This window comes from Gekko japonicus, unplaced genomic scaffold (assembly GCF_001447785.1).
Source record: "Gekko japonicus isolate JY-2015 unplaced genomic scaffold, Gekko_japonicus_V1.1 scaffold113, whole genome shotgun sequence".
NCBI classification, from domain to species: domain Eukaryota; kingdom Metazoa; phylum Chordata; class Lepidosauria; order Squamata; family Gekkonidae; genus Gekko; species Gekko japonicus.
Window position 1 is genome coordinate 675,351 of NW_015160211.1, and position 19,552 is coordinate 694,902.

Here is a 19,552-nt window from a genome sequence, read left to right on the forward strand (position 1 = left end):
ATCACTGACCATACCAGCTGCCTGAGACAGTAACTGAACAAGAACAAAAGCAGAGCCTTGGCTCCACCCTAACAGGAGGAAGGAAGGAGAAGGAAAGCTTTGCCTTGAAGCTTTGCTAACCTAAACTCAAGAAGATACTAGGCTTAAACGGGTAAAAGGGTTATCAATCAGTGTGGAGTGTTTAGATTTTGTTTCCTGCCAGATGGGAGGAGTGCCTTTACACGTGGAAGTTCACTGATTTGATAAAGCTAAGCTTAAAAAAAAAGTGATGAAAGAGCTAAAATTCTCTGCCCGGCACCTGAAACCTGACTGATCCCAAGCACTTAGCCAGCCTACAAACCAGCTGCTTCTGCCACAAAGCCTAGCAATTGCACACCTAATCACAATTTTGCTCCCAAGGGCAATCACTGTCATGTGCAAATAGCAGCCAGCAGCAATGTCCCCAAGGATGTTAAGCAAACTGTTCCTCATCTTCTTCATCCCTTGCATCTGCATGGTGCAAATTTAATAGTGCTTTGGTTTGTGTTCCAAATACCACAAAGGTAGATGGGAAAATCGGTTGTGCCTGCAAATCAGTGGTTCAAATCCCCTGCTTGTCTATTCCAAGAAAGGGCACCATCCCCTTTTCCAGGAATATACAAGCATGGGAGCAATTACATTTTACCCATACCACACAAACCCTTCAAGCAGAATCTCAGTTCTTGGAGATCAATACAGTGCTTCCATTTACACAGTGAGATAATATAAACTCGCCAGATTAGGCAGCAAGTGCCTGCAAGCAAGGGGCTGAATCCCACTGGTGGACCCCATCAGAAAAACAGAGTCTTTTGCTAAACAAAAACCAAAACAAAACCCAGGGACATAGAAGTAGTTTTTTAAAAAATCATTTCTGATCACAGGAATCATCCAGGTTCACACCCCTATGAGAAGCTGCATGTGAAAAATTATTTTCAGGACAAGGGTTCAAGCCTCACTGTATGGGCATGCTGATGGGAAACAACCTTTTTTCAGGCAGAGGGATAGTCACTGGAAAACTTAGCAAAAAACTCATACTGGGGCTTTGGCTTGAGGTCTAGGAACTAGGACATGACACAAATCTTTCCTTCACCCAGCCAGTGACCAAAATGAGATGAGCCCAGTTACAGAACCAGTACTGAGGGCTTACCAGAGTGGAAGTATTATTGGTTAAGCACACAAAAAGCTACAGGCTTAGTCCCTCCCTATTTTGGCCAGCTACATCTACCCCCTGCTCATTTGCTTGACTGGTTACAGCTGCTGCTCATCATCCCAGCAGATCACATATCCATCTCCTCCCCTTCAACCAGGTCAGCTGCATTATTTATCTCACTGGCAGTCAGTGTTCCCTCTAAGCTGAGTTAGTGTGAGCTAACTCACAGTTTTTTAGCCTCTGGCTCACACATTTTTGTCTTTGCTCAGGGATGATGGCTCCAGAGCAAACTAATTTATGCAGCAGCCAAATTGCTCGCTCACAACTTTAATGCCAGTAGCTCACAAAGTAGAATTTTTGCTCACAAGGCTCCACAGCTTAGAGGGAGCATTGCTGGCAGTCGCCACAGGGCTTTCAGAGCTGGTAGGAATCTTCCTTATTCTCTGGTAAGCTGGTCTTGAAGAGGCCAGAGCCTGAAGAAGCTGTAGGTGTAGCTAATATGTAAGTGGAAGAAAAACCCTAACTGCTAACTGATAGAGCACTGAGAGATTGTATGTTCTGCTAAACAGGCACAACTTTTATTCAACAGCAGCTGTGGAGGATGGGCTGCAAAAAATAAAAAGGAAGAGTGTTGCAATTTTTATGCTTAAGCCAGACTCCTGTGCGCTTGAAAGCTGCATAACAGAGCAGCAAGTGTTCCTATCAATACTGCCCCATGCTAGAAAACAGTATCTGTAAAGAATGTTTCAAAGGTCGAGAATGCCACAGTGGCAGAACTGGATGTATGCTGATCATTTCCGCTGGGGGTCCTGTCCACCTCCTCATCCCCTTCAAGTGCAATGCAGAATTAGGAGAGACAAGTGGGAACCTGCAAGGATTTGCAGGAGGCATCTCAATTCCCCCTCCCCCACTACTTCCTCTTCCTTTCCTGAAAGTCCCCATAGCCTTTCCCCTTTTCCAGCTTCCTCTTCTCCTTTCTAGGGTTGTCAACCTGGAGATCTCTTGGAATCACAATGGATCTCCAAACTACAGAGACGGACCGTGGCTCAGTAGAGCATCTGCTTGGCATGCAGAAGGTCCCAGGTTCAATCCTGGGTATCTCCAGTTAAAAGATCTGGCAGTAGGTGATGTGAAAGACCTCTGCCTAAGACCTTGGAGAGCTGCTGCCAGTCTGAGTAGACAATACTGACTATGATGGACCAAGAGTCTGACAGTCTCATGTGTTCATTAGATCAGTCCCCCTTCAGGTTGCCAGCTTCAAGTTGGGAAATTCGTGGAGATGGGGGGGGGGAGCCTTGGGAGGGTGAGGTTTGGCAAGGGAGCAGCCATTTTCTCCAGGGGAACAGATTTCTCTCATGTGGAAAGCAGTTGTAATTCTGGGTCGTCTCCAGCCCTCACCGGGAGGTTGGCAAGCCTAGTTCCCATCAAGAACATGGCTGCTTTGGAGGATAGTGTCCATGGCATTATAGCCCTATGAGGTCCCTCCTTTCCTCGAACCCCACCCTCCCCAGGCTTTACCCCATATACTCTAGGAATTTCCTAACCTGGAGTTGGCAACTGTTATCTTCTTGCCACCCAACAGCCAACTTGACTTTATCTGCACCTCTGTCTTAAGCTTCCTCCCTCCAGCAGCCAGTACCTAGAAAAACTAGGATGCAGTTGTGTGGTGCCAGCCACTGGGCCAAGCCCACTAACTTGATAAGTAACCCTCAAGGACTTATGGGGTGGCATTTCACTTTCCCCTGTATTCACCTCTCCACACTATTTCCCCTTTCCGTCCACCTGGCAACCCCCATATCATCTCCCCTTTACCTGCCTCCTTCACAGCCATTCATCAACCTCCTTCGCAGCCATTCATCAACCATTTATTTACCTCCCATCTTCAGCTATATTTATGATTTATTTCATTTATACCCCACCATTTTCCACAGTGGGGACCAAAGCAGCTAACATTATTCCCCTCTCCCCCTTTTTACCTGCACAACAACCCAGTGAGGTAGGTTAGGCTGAAAGTATGTGACTGGTCCAAAATCCCCCAGTGAGCTTCCACAGCAAGATAGGATTCGAACCTGGGTCTCAAAGACCCTACTCTGAAGCTCGAATTGCTACATCACACTGACTTTCATAAAGTGGCTGCTGTTGAAGAGTAGCATGCCAAAGACAATAGGGAACCCTTAGCGTACAAGTATAGCCACAAATAACACCCACCAAGGTAAGACCACCCACAATTCACAACTATATATGCTCAAAACTGTATATTGCATTCATTAAAATACAAAGAAGGGTTAATGGTCATAACCCAATAGAATGTATAGGCACTTATCCAACAGATTGCTCATAACAATTAAGCATTTATATTTACATTTTATTAATAAAAAATAAAAATAACAATCATGTCTTACAAAAAGAACGTGTTCAAAACCAACAGTAGGCTCCTCTGTAATTCCATAGACCTCCAAACAGAAATTAACTGCAGAAGAAGACGCCCACTGTGGAAAGAATAACAGCCGTATGTCTCTCCCAGGTATAAATCAGATGTTTCAATGATCTTCAACAGTGACTGGTAAAACGGAACTGTGAAGCAATCATAAATATACATAGAAAGACAGGATTGACTGTATAATGCATATCTCAATTCAAAACCACAGAAAAAATGTATCTCATCCCGCTCAATAGCTTCAATGGTATCCTAGGGTTCTCTACAAGGCGACCTGCCATGCAGCATTTAGCCATATACAAATCAATTGCAATACAGTTTCTTAAACTGGACCCATCCCATTTTTCACAAACATGCCTGAGTTTCAAATATACCACATATACTCATATTCTATTCAATTGTAATCATCCTCAAATAAAGGCAGCAAAATCAAGCGTCTGAGGGCAAGACCTTCCCCTGAAGTTGCCTCCTGGCACTGGGATTTAGAGGTTGGAGGAACCTGGGGCACTGTGCATAAAGTTTGCAGGAGGCAGCCACATGCACAAAATGAACTGAATTAGACAGATGTGCTGTGATTGGCTGTAAAGTTAGTAGGGATTCAATGCTTTGATGGAAATCTGTGGATATGGCAGGAGTGTATGTGGGAAGAGCAATTTTTGCCTCTCTTCACTGACTTTAAGGTCAGTATTGTTTACTCTATTAGCAGCAGCTCTCCAAGATCTTGGGCAGAGGTCTTTCACATCACCTAAAACCTGACTGTTTTAACTGGAGATGGCAGCAATTGAACCTGGGACCATCTACATGTAAAGCAGATGTTGCATCTCCAATACAAACCTTCCTAATTTACACAGGAGTAGTTAGTACTGACTTAGTAAGCAAATCCCTTAGATTGTGATCCTGGCGTGATCTGGTCCATGGGGTTGCGAAGAGTCGGACTCGACTGTGCAACTGAACAACAAAAAAGCTCTATTGAACAAAGGACTTCTAAGCAAACATATTTAGGATTTCACTAGAGTTACACGCATATAAGTAGGAGCTACTCCAATCTACAAATAAGAAAGAGTTCTAATCATACCCTAGTCTGGCCAAGTACAAAGGAGGATAGGACTGTACAGCACTCTTAGAGCTGGTGCAGATAATCCTTGTTGGGGTTACCTGCACAAAACTATTTGAATGTGATATTATATTTGTGTAGCCAAGCTGCTCATGAACAACTGCAGTTGCTCCTTCAATGGAAAAAAAGCTGGGCACATTCTACTTATGGTAGAAGCTACTGGAATATCCTGTGAGCAGATACTCTAACTATGCTGCTTATACATGTGAGTTCCCTACCTGCAATCTAAGTTAGTACAATCAAGGAAACTGTATCCCTCTATAAGAGTTTGGACCATTTCCTACTGATAGCCAGTGTGGTTTGGGCTTATACTAGGAAGAACATGGTTCAAATACATGCTTAGTAAGATACTTACTTTATGAGCCTCACCCAGTTACTAGCCTGCCTCATGATGGCGTAAATGTCTATCACCACGAACTCTTTAGAAGGGTAGGAATAAAATGTAATAAACCAGAAATTAAACCCGGATTTTCCTCTGCATGCATTCAACAGAGATTCGTTGATCAGTACACTTGTACAGCAAGCACCATGTCCACTCTTCCAAAAGCTGAGATATCAGTCACACCTAAAATAATATAACATACAGAACAGGATTGAGGAGGGGGAAAAAGCTGCTCATCTTCTACGTGAACATAAATGACATATTCATACGTTATATCTTAGCGAGTTCCCGTAAAACATTCCAACTGCATACACAAAGGTGGAAGGTGTGCACGGGAAGACTCCATGCCTACACGCCGCATCAAGAAAACGTTACGATTGGTAAATTCTCTTCGGACTGGAAAGACAAACTATGGGAACACCTGGTCATGGCAAAAATTGCTGATTCGCTCAGGTGTGCACAATCAGATACCCCACACCACTCCACATTTGTGTCAGCTTGGTTCCCTGTAGTCTCCTATTTACAGATTCTAGATATTCTCCCCCCTAACTCTCTGTATCTGAAGTGGTTAACCTTGTAGGTTTAGACCCCTTCCATTTAGATGACATTCTTGTAGACGGATGCACTGTATTATGATTAAATTTAAAATTAATAAAGATTATTTAAAAAAGAAAGAAAGAAAACGTTACGGAATCCCGCCCAAACATTTCACTCACAAAGTATTTTATAGTATGCATCATGAAAGTTGCAGAGGCAAAACACAAACGCGCAGGTTTAATTCCCATCCCCACCGATCCTTGAGTTCAGGCAATCTCTCTTTCCTGGAGACCGCAATTCTGGCGCGCGGTCTTCCCCAGCTGTGCCCTGTAGGTCAGGTTTTGGTTGCTCCTTCCGCCTCCTGCCCCCGATCGCCGCCAGCGGCAAGGGCAGCCGCTTCCCCACCCCAGAAGCCCATCAGCCCCAGTCAGCGGCGGAGAGGTGGGAGGGGCATCCTGGAAAGCAGTGGCTGCCCGACATGGGTCTCCGCCTGGGCTGCTTGCAGCCCCTGCCGCGGCCGCCTCCGTCGCTGCGCGCCGCAACTCCCCAGATTCCAAGCCGCTCTCCCGCCCCTCGCAGCGGAAATTGAGGGGAGGACCGGGGGGGGGGGTGTGTGGTGGCCGCTTGCCGTTGCCTTCCTCATGTGAGAGAAAAGGGGGAGTCGCTCCCACCCTGCTCGGTTTCGGCAACCGCCCCCCGCCTCCTTCTCCTCGCACGCCCAGGCCCGAAGCGGAGCCGCGGCGTGTCCCTTTCCTCCCCCGGCTCCGATGATGGATAGGAACTACCCGCTAGCTCCCGCTTTCCCTGACCCGCTGGCTTCGGTCGCAGCCGTCGCGTCTTCGCAGCCCGCCACCGCTTGGGCCTACGAGCGGGGCGCCAGCAGCATTAAGCCCAGGTAAGGAGGGCCCCACCGGCCAGGAAAGGCCGGGGATTGAGACGAGGCCTTCGTTCGCCCTCGTAGACGCGGGGCGTGTTCGGGGGTGCCTCCGCTTTCCTCTGGGTTGGGGCGGCTCCCCTTGTCCCTGCGGGAGGCGCAGAGGTGGCTCTCCGAAGGTGGGGGGACCACAGGAACGCGTGTCCCGGCATTGGGCCCGCCAGGAGGGGAGCACTTGGGCCCCAAGCGAGCCTTACTTCACTCTTGAGGTGTACGCTGCAGTTTGGGGTGAAGGTATGTACCGAAGGTTATAAAGGGGTGTGTGACAATTGCAAGGGGGGCAGGCGGTGGGGAGGCGAGGAAAGGGGACCGTGCTGGTCAGTGGGAGACGGCAAGAGTCGTATTCGGCGCTGGAATGCAATTGTAAGTCGCGCTTTCCACCGTCAGGGCATTTTCTTTCTTTACCCCTGCATAGAGATGAGGGTTTAGCATGGCAAGTGGTAACCGTATCTCCCCCCCTGCCCCTTCCCCACCCCATATCTACTTTGGGGGTGCCTTAGCCGCTAAGAATGTCGTCTTGAGTGGTGGAAGTTGCCTACTGTCTTCCCTTTTCCAAGGTGTGTGTTCACCAGGCAGGGTTCAAGAGTTCATGTTTACCTTTTGTGTGGCCTAGGGGAAGCCCGGTTTTCTGCATCGACTTTTCCGACGTCTTGCGGGGTGGGGGTGGGGAGTCCAGCCCCATAAGTATCAGGTAATGTGGGGAAACGTGTTAAAAGTGAGGCACCAGAAGGCGTGGCCAAATTTGCGAACGCACGATCTGATGCGGGCAAGGAGTGTAAAGAGAACAATACCCTGTGTTCCTCGGAGGTTGCGTGCATAAAATTGCTGAACGACAGCCGCTGCCTTTCGGGGATGAGCATTGGGAGCGCTTGGTGATCTCGTGGTGCAACCACCATGGAAGTGCTTTGAGCTCATGGACATCGTATTTTTTTCCATCGTTTAGATTTCATTATGCCATCCTGTTGTTTTACTATGGATAAAGATTTCTTAGCCTTTTGAGTATAAATACTTTTGTTCAACAACTTAAAAAACGCATTTCCTGCCGAAACTTGTCCAACGGTTCTCAGACCATGGGGGCTGGGAGAGTAAAATATAGTAAGTGAATAGGATGCTTCATATGTTCTGTGAGGCGTTGTTCAGATATACAAGACAAGCATTTCTTCTCCCCCAGAAGTGGTACACTGTAACCTGTCCTGGTATATATCAGATTTTTCTTGAAGTGTGCGTAGAGATGTCTTCTAAAAAAAATTTAGTAAAAAAGGTTCAGCTTCCTCCTAAAACAATTATGGCACTCCATGGATTTCTGTCAAAGTCTCACATTAAACCTGGAATCTTCTTGGGAGTTGGTACAAAATGTGAAGACACTAATGTAACTTAGATGCTAAGCCTGCCTGGTAGGCAATCTGTTTGGGGTTAGAAAAAAGCATTTTATTTTTAATTGAATTGTTCAGGCACTCTGATACAATGTTAGAGCAGTTCACTTTTCTGTTCCTAATCCAAGTGACAGCTGTGCACATTATGGTAAAAAGCAGCTTGTATCTGAGGTAGGGCAAAATGAGGAAAGAGGTGCTTGTTAACGCAGAGGAGGCTGCAGTTTATCCAGGATATACCAAAATGTCTGAAATGAGTAATGGCCTTAGGCAATTCAGTAGGCTTCTGAAAAGTGTGTATGGTGCTATAGCCAAATCTTATGCATTTTTAGTGTATATAAAACTGGGTTTAAGAGTCCCAGCACAAGGTCTGGTTATAATTTGATCCTTGTGCTGATATTTGAACCCAGTACCTAAGCTGGTACAGCAGCAACCATAGGCATTTATGTCTTCCTTTCAGGTTGGCAAATAAAGTGCTAAAAAGAGTTACTTGTGCAGTGCTTGCCATGGGTAGAAAAGAACTGATTCAGCCCTTAAAGAGCAGGGTATGTTGAGGAACCTCTTGGCCTCCAGTGGGGGGATTGTTTGCGGGTACCTTTTAGCAGCACGTATGTTTTGGGACACAGTTCACTTTGCTCTGGCTAGAAAGTAGACAAGATGTGGGGCAACCAGAGACTGTGTTGGCGTCTCAATTGAGGACTGCTCAGTGTTTTTATTGGTGCCTGGTCTGCTGAGCTCTGTGTCAAGTGAAAACCATTTTTATTTGCCCAAACATTCTGTTAGTTATTTTGTAACTTTTTGTCTTTATTTTCATGGTCAAGTTTTATCACCTGCCTTTATTATTTTGTCATTGAGGCTCTGTGTTTTAATCCTCAGGCCCCGGTCACACGTAAGGGTTTGGGCTGGGAGAGGGACGGATCGGGGGCGCAGCAAACAGGCGCGATCTCACCGCAACATCTGGGAAGTGGCGCGCACCCGTCCCCGATCCGGCCCTTCAGGCCGAAAACCCACTGCAAAAAAGAACCACCCCTAGAGGTGGACTTACCAGAAAGGCCGCAGCAAGCGCGGCCGTGGGATCGCCAGCGTGTTCTTCTGCCGGCGCATCTGAGGCTCCTGGCCGAACTGCGCATGCTCACACATGCGCAGAGTTCGGCAGCCTCCCTCTCTGTGTCATGGCTTTCTCCCCTATCTCCCCGGCATCTGATCGTGCCGGGGAGCAAGTGCGCGGCAGCTCATGGGATCTGTGTGATCCCGCCGCCGAGTGCCTATTTTGGTGCGGTTTTCAAAAGCTGCAACTTTGCCCGTGCATTCCCCCCCTCGTGTGGCATGAACCTTAGATAGTTTTATGGGCCTCTTAGTGCTGAATAGATCAAGTTTGGCAGCCGTGCATCTCTTCTCATGCTGTTTCATCCTGCTGCTTTATGAATTCATTTAGCAATCTTAAATTTCTGCTCTTGTTAACTGCTTGTAGTTGAGCATTTTGGGAGAGTGTGTTTAATCCATAGATTTAAATTAAAAAAAAAACCCAAACCAATCCATTTATGTATACCAAACAGTTTTTTGTGAAGGAATTTTATAGTGAAATCACTTTTGGCTTTGCAGAACAAAATTTTGGACTCTAGTAACCAAAGGCAGAACAAGGCTAAGATTTGTGGGAATTTGTGACACATCTTGAGTATGATGAAATCACTTGGACGCTCTTCTTCTTCATTTGTTTGTATGAACAGATCAGTAATAAAGAGCCAAGTGAATTCCCATCCCAAATACTTTCAAGGGGTTGCTAGGATGGTCTGCAACAGCTAGATTCTTAAGTATTTCTTCTCTGCTCTAGCTGATTACAATGTGCAATTGTACCTTTGCACCCCGAGTCCCTTCTTTGCAACATCCCTTCTACCTTCTGACTGGTTGTTTCTAACTAAGGGAGCTTGGAGTCGTGAAAACTTATAGCCTGAAAATCATTTTGGTCTCTAAGGTGCTACTGAACTCAGATCTAGCAGTTCATCACTAATACTGTTTCTGGACAAGCAAACACATCTGTTGCTGTTATAAATATAACATATTTATGTTTCTGGATGTAGAGCTTCTACATTTTGCTTCTTAGGGACTGTGAATAATTTTACAACCCATATATGGAGAAGAAGCTAAAAGTGTTGTCTGCTTGATAACACTTAGATGGGGAATCTATCTATATGAATGTTTCTTTTATGAAGACTGTCCTTGTCTCTGATCTCAGGATCAGAAATCTTTTCTACTGATACTGTCTGAAGTCAGTTTCTATTCAAACAGTACACTTCATTCAAACACTACTCTTCATTCAAACAGTACACTTCCTTTTGTTTAGTACAACATTTGTGTTTTTACTTTTTCTTACATATCACACAGCAGAAACATATGCGCAAAAGTAGCATGGGGTGCAGCAGTTTGCAGCTCTTACTTTCTAGGTAAAGGTAAAGGTTCCCTTGATCGAAAGCCAGTCGAATCCGACTCTAGGGTTGCGGTGCTCATCTCCGTTTCAAAGCCGAAGAGCCAGCGCTGTCCGAAGACATTTCCGTGGTCATGTGGCCGGCATGACTAAACAACAAGGCGCACGGAACGCTGTTACCTTCCCACCAAAGTGGTCCCTATTTATCTACTTGCAATTCCTTGCTTTCGAACTGCTAGGTTGGCAGGAGCTGGAACTAGAGACGGGAGCTCACTCCGTCTTGTGGCACCCGGGTCTCGAACTGCTGAACTACTGAGCTTCCACAGCCTGCAGTTCAGCGTCTTAACCACTTGAGCCACCGCAGCTCCTTTTACTTTCTAGTAATGGGTATAGTCATAATTTTCCTTGTAGAAAACCAAGGCATATATACGTTTATGTTTTATAAATGGCAAATAGTACAGTATTACATGCTGTTTTATAAATTATGTATTTTATGTTGTAAAAGCAGTAAAGTAAGTTTATGTTTTATAACATGGAATAGATTGCATCTGTTTTAATTTTCTCCTCCCTCCCACTGGTAAAGAAACCCTGTTGGGTTTTTTTTAATGACTTTTAGCGTTTTTCAGAATGTTACCATTCTGACAGTCACTGTCTTTCAGACGAATCTATCTAATAGGACTGTTGTAAGAATGCATTGGTATATCTCCTATGTGTGCTGCACTGAGTTATCGTAGAAGAAGTATCATAGGAATGTGGTACATGAATCATAAAATGAATCAACTTTCTACCTACCCATTGTAGCCGGTTAATATTCGCTATCTCAGAAGAAAATATTTCTCAACCTGAGGTTTCTTCCAAACTGTAGACCTAATCTGGAACTTCCCTGGGTGGGTGTGTGCCACACTGGGTGCGTTCAGACGGGGCCATTCTGCCGGCATAAACTGTACCGGTTGGAACCGGTGCAGTTTATGCCGGCAGAAACGCGATCACACTTACCTCCATCTTGTGGATCCCTTGGGAGAGGTTCAGCGTGTTGCTGGCGCTCCGGCAAAGAAGAGGCGACTGGTACCGTAATCATTCTAAGAACTGGGCAGAGGGTCGTGTTAGAGACTATTTGGCTATGTGGATGAGCACAGATATTAGAAGATTTACGGCTGGATTAGAGGACTATCGATAGACTGGGCTAGAGCGGAGAGGAGTGGATGAGCGCAGACTGGACTTGCATATAGTGGACTGACAGCTACAGACAGTAAAGTGAACTAATTTTGGATGCCGTGACGGAGGTTAGAGAAGGAAGATACGAACCTGAAGTGATCTGCTGGACTTAATTTTTGAAGACAGGAAGGTTGAACGTTCAGAAGAGTGCTCAACGCCCCCCCCCATTACATTTAAACTTTAAAGGTAAGGACTTACCTTTAAAGTTTAAATCCCAACCTGGCCTCCCTTAAGTCCCGGACTCCTCCGGGAAGGTAAACGGAAGCCTCAGGCTTCCGACGGAAATGGCTAGGCACCGGTGGAGAGCGATCAGACGCCGGGGTGCGCCGTTTACCACCGTTGCACTCAATATACCACCACTTGGGACCTAGTGGCAGAGTGCAACGGTGTAAAGGGCTTTACACCGGTTAGGGACAGGAAGCAGATGTGCCCCGTCTGAACGCACCCACTGTGTGTGCAAACTGTTCAAGTTTTGGTGGTAGTGGTAGGGTTCAGTTCTTTGCACTTGTGCTGGAGCAATGGGGCAATTTAATGGCCCCTTTGGCTTATGCTCTTACCGCTCCCAAAGCCTACCAGCAAATTGTACCTTGCTTACCTGTCTGCTGTTTTGATTGGCTAGCCACCTTCCCACACTAGACTAGTTGTTTTGATTGGCTGTTCTGCCCTCCCTTCCCTTTTTGAATTATGGACAATAGCTAAAGAATTCAGCATTGCTATGATGATAGCTTTGGAAGGTTATTGTTGAAGGTCTTCAAAGCACCCTTACACTGGTTTTCTTTTCATCAGTAAATAATTTTGCTGTGTTAATGCTCCATTCATTATTACTGTGCAGTGTTTTTGTTCACAGAAAGTATTGGGGGGAACCATACACTGTACCAGGCACCTTTTTGGCCAGCGGAAATTTGGACTGCTACTTTGGCTCGCCCACCTTCAAAGGGCTCATCAGGCTGCCGGCTCCCTCATCATCCCAGTTCACCTGTCCACACCATACACAAAATTTGACAGTGGTGCCCAGGCACCATGCTTAAGTGTGCTCTAGGAAAAGTACCATGAGGTAGCAATACAATGATTGCCTGCTTGTTTCTGGCCTGTTGTTCGACCATGATGGTTCATTTGCATGTGCAGTCTTATGGAATTTTAGCGAGGGGGGGGGAGAGAACTGGGAAATGGCACAGGCACTTCAGATTGCCAAAAAATTGAAGTCAAGCCATTTTCAGGGGGAAAGATGGGGGGGAGGTTTCAGAAACAGCGTCGGGAAGGCACAGAAAAACTGGGACAGCAAGGGATTGCTAATGAAGTTGTGTGGAAATGAAGAAGGCTGAGACCACAAATATGGGCAGTTTCAAACAATAAGGAACCATTCATACAGCCACCTTCCCCCATTTAGGATATACACATTATAGTATATTAACTGTGAACAAAACCAGTCACATTTAAACACATTAATAGTTGAAAATGTTACATATTTCTATGTTATAGAAAGGAATTAGTGTTGTTGTAAGGGATTAGCATTATTGTCCTACATACAAAAGTTCACACTATATATTTTGATTGAGTAAACCATGTGTTAAAAAGCATTTTGTAAATTACAAACAAGAGTATTTCATAGAAATGTTTTGCAGTACTCCCCTAAATTTCCATTTTTTTAATTAGAAAAAGGATAATATGATTTTTTTCTCCCCCCCCCCATCCCCTTTTCTTGGGCCCTTACTATTCTAGTGACTGTACTGACCTGAGGTAAGTAAGTGTCATGGCTGAGCAAAGTTTGCAAACTCAGGCCTTCTGTCCAAGTCTGATACTCTCTCCACTGCATTAGTTCTTCCTTTAAAAAAGGTTTTGGGTTTTCCCTGGAGAGCTGCATGAACTGAAAGTGGTGTGTGCCAGGAATAAACTGATTGGACATGAAGGTGAATATGCAAAAATGAAAGCTTTATGACCATGTTGTAAATGTGTGGTACACTGCCAGTTTTCTTCTTCTGTGCCAGTTTGCAGTGGTTTGCAAGTATATTTAATTTCAACTGGGCAGGTTTGCCTTTTTTAGAGCATTTGTTCAGACTGACGTTGTTCAGTGGATTTTGTAAACATTTTGTTTCTGAGCTTATAGAAAGCAGAAGACAATAGTATATCGTGAAATTAGTTCAGAGGTATCATTTTTTCTGTTGTACAATAGTTCACAATGATAGGCAGTCACCCAAAATTATCACTTTGGGCTGATGTTAATGCCAAGAACTAAGTGAAAATGGACATTTGCCTATTTCAGGGAGATCGCATGTTGTATATTTTTTTCAGGGAATCCATTATATTACCTCTGGATTCGCATACTAAAAATAGTCTTCAGAGTTTTCCTGTTAGCAGAGAAGCTCATAAATCCTTTTAGAGATCTAATGAATATTAAGAAACTTAATAAGTGTTTAATTACAGTAAGAACAGATATCGATACCATGTAGCATGAGTCGATAGTTAAGTGTTATTTTCAAGGTATGGGGTTACCCTGGTTAACTTGCAAGTCTGTGCTAATTTGGCAGAAGTTTAGGAATTCAAATAATTACCTATTTACTTTCATCTTTCCAACAGAAGATGATTGCACATTCTGAACCTTCCAGGCATGTATGTCTGTGATACCATATAATACATGTTTCTTTTGCTCTGTTATCAAAGCAAAAAGTAAAACTTCTCAGTTGATGCTGCTTTGTCATGGTGAAATTAGTCAGTTTCTTAGGATAGGCAATTGTAGAAAGATGGTATTAGTGGAAAATATGATTCAGGAAATATGAATTCAGAAATTTTTCCAGGGCCAATAGGTGTGATTTCATTCACCATTTTTATTTTGATTCATATTTAGTAAACAAAAAAATTAAAGTGCCCCATGTCCTCCTACCCAACAAACATTTGAACTGAAAATTTTGAGTAAAAAAATCAAGTGTTGTTTAAATGTTATATTCAAATGAATTTAGAACTCCATGTGGAAACTATTTTTATTGAAACAATGCTTGTAAAAATTTCAAGACAATATAGTGTATATTTCCTTCACACTGATTAAGAAAAGACACTGAAAACTGTTGACATCCGGATTAGGACACACAGAGAACTGTGCAAGATATGCTGTGAGTGTTTGTGTATGCATCCATTTCAACGAAGTTTAACTCTCTTCATAGGAGGTCACAGGAGTACCTCAGTTTCACTGTTGCTCTCCATGGCATTACTTGCACATTCCATATCAGATTGACGATTACAATATTACTTTCACTGTGTGAGAGTAAACATGTAAATAAGATTTTTAACTTTAGTTTGATCTGTTTTGCACAGTCAGATTGTGTTGTTTGGATTATTATGTGTTTTTGTGGCTTTATTTTTTCCTGCCTCCATTTACGATGTGTAAAACATACCTGTCACCTCACACAATAATTAGAATAATAGAATCATAGAGTTGGAAAGGACCTCCAGGGTCTTCTAGTCCAACCTCCTGCACAATGCAGGAAATTCACTAATACCTCCCCCCCACACTCCCAGTGACCCCTGTTCCATGTGCAGAAGATTAGAAAAACCCTCCAGTATCCCCGGCCAAACTGGCCTGGAGAAATGTTGCTTCCTGACGCCAAAGCGGTGATAGGCATTTCCCTGGGCGTGTAAGAAAGGGCCACAAGAACTAAGCTCTGATGCAACCCTTCCTGCCCTCCCTTAATGATCTGCCTAGGTTCACAGAACCAGCATTGCTGTCAGATTGCCATCTAGCCTCTGTTTAAAAACCTCCAAAGAAGGAGAGCCCACCACCTCCCGAGGAAGCCTGTTCCATTGAGGAACTGCTCTAACTGTCAGGAAATTCTTCCTAATGTTTAGCTGCAAACTCTTTTGATTTAATTCCAACCCATTGGTTCTGGTCCAATCTTCTAGGGCAATAGAAAACAACTCTGCACCATCCTCTATATGATAGTCCTTCGAATACTTGAAGATGGTTATCATATCACCTCTCAGTTGTCTCCTCTCCTGGCTAAACATACCCAATTCCTTCAGCCTTTCCTCATAGGACTTGGTCTTCAGACCCCTCACCATCTTCATTGCCCTCCTCTGGACATGTTCCAACTTGTCTATATCCTTCTTAAATTATTGTGCCCCAAACTGAACACAGTACTCTAGGTGAGGTCTAACCAGAGCAGAGTAAAGCGATACCATAATTTCACATGAGCTGAACACTAGACTTCTGTTGATACAGCCCAAAATTGCATTTGCCTTTTTAGCTACCGTATCACACTGCTGACACATATGTATGGTCTACTAAGACTCCTAGATACTTTTCACACATTCTGCTGCCAAGACAAGTCTTCCTCATCCTGTAATTATGCATTTGATTTTTACTACCTAAATGCAGAACAGATTCTTGAGGCACTCCAATTGTCACTCCTCTCCCAAGAGGATGAGGAACCATTTACAAGCACTCTTTGGGTGCTATTTGTCAACCAGTTGGAGATCCACCTTATAGGATCCAAACTTCTTTTTACCAACTTGTCATCAAGAATTTGAGCAAACTTCAGAGGACGGCGGAAGACAGGAAGGCCTGGCATGATCTGGTCCATGGGGTCGCGACTGAACAACAACATAAAGAATATTATGTGGAATCTTATCAAAAGACTTACCGAAATCAAGATAATGTTATGTGATAGATGGTGCATTCCTTCAGAGAGGAATATGTGTGAATAACATTCATAATGTGTTTCCATTGCTTTTGAAGGAAAGGTCTTTGAATAACAGTGGTCTGGAATCTAGTTTATTGCTCATAGATCTTTGCTGTGAAATCCCTAGGAAGTTCAGATTTCCTGCAAATTCCAGTAGTAATATTTTAACCTATAGTCTCCTATGGAAGTATGTGGAGGGAAAACATTACATCAAGTGTTAGACAAGCCACAAATATAAATTGCTATGTATGTATTGTTACCACCAGATCAAATCTAGAGTCTGAAGTAGATGGTATTGTTTTCTTTCTTTTAATTAAATTTTTATTTCAAATCTTACAAATTAGTTACAAGCTTTTTTACAACAAGAAGGAATAAATTTAACATTCTTTAATAATGGTCTACTATGTTGCCAACTCTGTTCTGCTTCTACCTCATTTGTATATAATAATCATTAATTGAGTCTGATAGAGATTGGTGCGCCTGAATAAATATTTCTGCCTCTCAAATTTACTCCAGTACCAATGCTTTATTTATAAATCTTATTTCTTATTATTTTCCCTATAACTATTTGAGTAATGTTTTGTTAGATCTCCTTATGCTTATATTCTGTACATATTTAGTTTAGTTTCCAAATTTATATTATAAGATAAAATGAAAGAAAATAGAAAGAAAAAATATATTACACCATTTTATTACTCTATCTTAGTATCTTTTTCTATCATTGTGTTCTTCTTCCTTAACTGGAGCTCTTCTAATCGGTGTTCCCTCCCACCGGGACTCCAGAACAGTTCCGAAGAAGACTCAAAATGTGGGTCTTGCCCATTGGGGAGGTGAGGGGGTGTCCCATTAGCCCTTCTTGTGTGCTCCTCTGCACTTTATATTCCAGGCTACTTTTCTTGGGGAAAAGATAAAGGGAAAAAGAATCTATGATTACAATCTCCTCCAGTGTAGTTCTTTACAGTCTTATGGTACCTTCCTCTTCTTCCGGTTACCGATTCTTAGCTTCTTAGCCCAAGTCCAATTCCAACACCGTCAGAAGCTCCTCACCAGATGTTAAATCATGAGCTGTGTATATGCGTTCTCAGTGTGTGGCCGATATATGGCCAAGCAGAAGCCAACGGTACCTATAGTTCCTCTCTGCGAGCTTTTGTACAATTGGGTGCATATTTTTCCTGGCATTTAATTTTTCAAAAGGAATATCTGGATACAGCTGAACCAAGGTGTCTTCGAGCTTCAGACCTCTATTCTTCCTAGCAGTTTCCAAAAGGTGCCGCTTAATCTTTGTATCCTTAAGTTCTGCCGCTATATCTGGTATCAATGCTGGTGAACCCGCCAGTTTGGTGTAGTGGTTAAGTGCATGGACTCTGATCTGGAAGAACTGGGTTTGATTCCCCGCTTCTCCACTTGCAGCTGCTGGATGACCTTGGGCAAGCTGTAGTTCTGTCAGAGGTGTTCTCTCAAGGACAGGTCTGGAAAGAGCTCTCTCAGCCCTGCCTACCTCACAGGGTGTCTGTTGGGGGGAGGGGAAGGGAAAAGAGTTTGTAAGCCATTCTGAGACTCCGAGTGAAGGTTGGGGTATAAATCCAATCTCCTCCTCCTCCTCCTCCTCTTCTTTCCTTCTAGCCACTTGTTTAACGTGGCAGTAAGGTCCTTGTTTAAATCGAAGTTCAGGGAAATTCCACAAAATTTTACTTTAGTTTCCCGTGATTTAATTTGTAACAGCATTAGCTTGCTTTTTGCCCATCCTTCAAAAGTTTTCAATTCAACTATTTCTTTAGACTTCTTTTGCGTATCAGTAACCGCTGTCTCTGCCTTTGCCTGTGCATCCAATAACTTTTTGTTAACTTCATCCAATTTATTCATAATAGGAGAGATGCTGTCTCTTATCTCTTCTTTTAAATCTTGTTTTAAGTCTGTAAGCATCTCCTGTAAATGCTTTTTAGTTAAGGAGTTTTCTCTTTTCCTTTTACTTGCCCGGGCTTCTTCTTCCTCCATTTCCAATGGGAAGGGGGAGAGTCTCGGTTAAAAGAGTCTTGGTTTTCTTGCGGTGCTTTAGGTATCTGTTTGGAGGGGTTCTTGCCTCCTTTTGGTCCCTTGGTTTTCCCCATAGTTTTGGTAGGGCTATAATATTTGAATTGTAGTCCTTTTTAAATTTTAATTCTTTTGTAGGAGGAGCTTGACGCGGAGGCAGTGTCGGATGTGACTGCGCAGCTCCACTGTCACTCCGCGCGCCCCCCCCCCAGATGGCATTGTTTTCTATCATATGTGTCATTACTGTAGTGAATATAACATGGCTGTGAGTGGGAGGGGGGACTAAGGGTAGTATTGCCACAATAGTATAGGAACATAAAAATAAAAGTTGTCAAAAGTTACTGAAAAATCAGTGGAAGAAAACTTTTAATATAGTTGACATTAAAAAAAAAAACAACTCTGAAAGTGCTGCAACAGTCACCAGACTGTCTTTTGCGTGCAAAATTGTTTTTCTTTCTGTGCTGCCACTGCTTTACTTGTTGCTAAATGTGTTCTCGTGTAGGAATACCAGCAGCAGAAGAAAGCAGAGGTCCACAAATTTCACAAGATTTCCATTTAGGAGCTCTTTGAATTTATCCATGCAATTATTGTCTTTTCTAAATTATTTTTAAGAGGAGGATTGGAAGGGTGAGGGAAACTGATGTAATACCCAAATCCCAAACCTCTTCTTAGCGCTCCTTAGAATGTTTGTGAAATCCTGGCAGCTTAGCCGAGGAGGAGGACTTACATTCAGATGTTTCCTTCTTTTCGTTTATTCGCTTCATTGACCAGAGGTCTTAAGCCAAACGTGCAAACAGACATTCAGATGTTTTAGGAAACAGTCTGCTCTATTAGTCTGTCAAGTATGCTGTATATTCGACTTATGGTGGGCAGTATTTCGTTTCTCCCACAGATGTTAATGACCTCCATTAACACTGTAGGACAATACTGAGGGACTGCAGTCTGAGTTCACAGTGAGGCAGGGCAAAGGCTTGCTTTTGTCTCAAATGCTGGCACTAAGATCAGGCTTTGCCCCCACCCTCAATGTTGTCCCCAAGTTTAGCTTATCACAGAAAAAGCACCAGCATCTTTTTTTTTTTAATCCCCTGAAGCAGGGTAGCTTTATTACTTTTTTGTTACACCTATACACTACAGAAAAGAAAAAAGGGAGGGAAAAGTTACCCCAGGAAAAAAGGACAGCAAATAAAAACCCACACTATAACTAAAACCCCAAGAGAGAGGGTTCTAAACAGTTAGTATTCTGTTAGTATTTAAAACAAAAAACTTTTCGTT

The 19,552-nt window shown here is 43.6% G+C and overlaps 1 protein-coding gene across 1 annotated transcript in view; it reads left to right on the forward strand.

The window, feature by feature from the left end:
• Window positions 1-6,243: 6,243 nt before the first annotated feature.
• The window catches only part of QSER1 (glutamine and serine rich 1), a 59,015-nt gene continuing 45,706 nt past the window's right edge, over window positions 6,244-19,552 (forward strand). Inside the window, exon 1 of the mRNA XM_015409786.1 lies at window positions 6,244-6,533. Within this exon, the coding sequence (XP_015265272.1) occupies window positions 6,406-6,533 (128 nt within the window). The 5' untranslated portion in view covers window positions 6,244-6,405. The remainder of the gene's footprint in view (window positions 6,534-19,552) is intronic.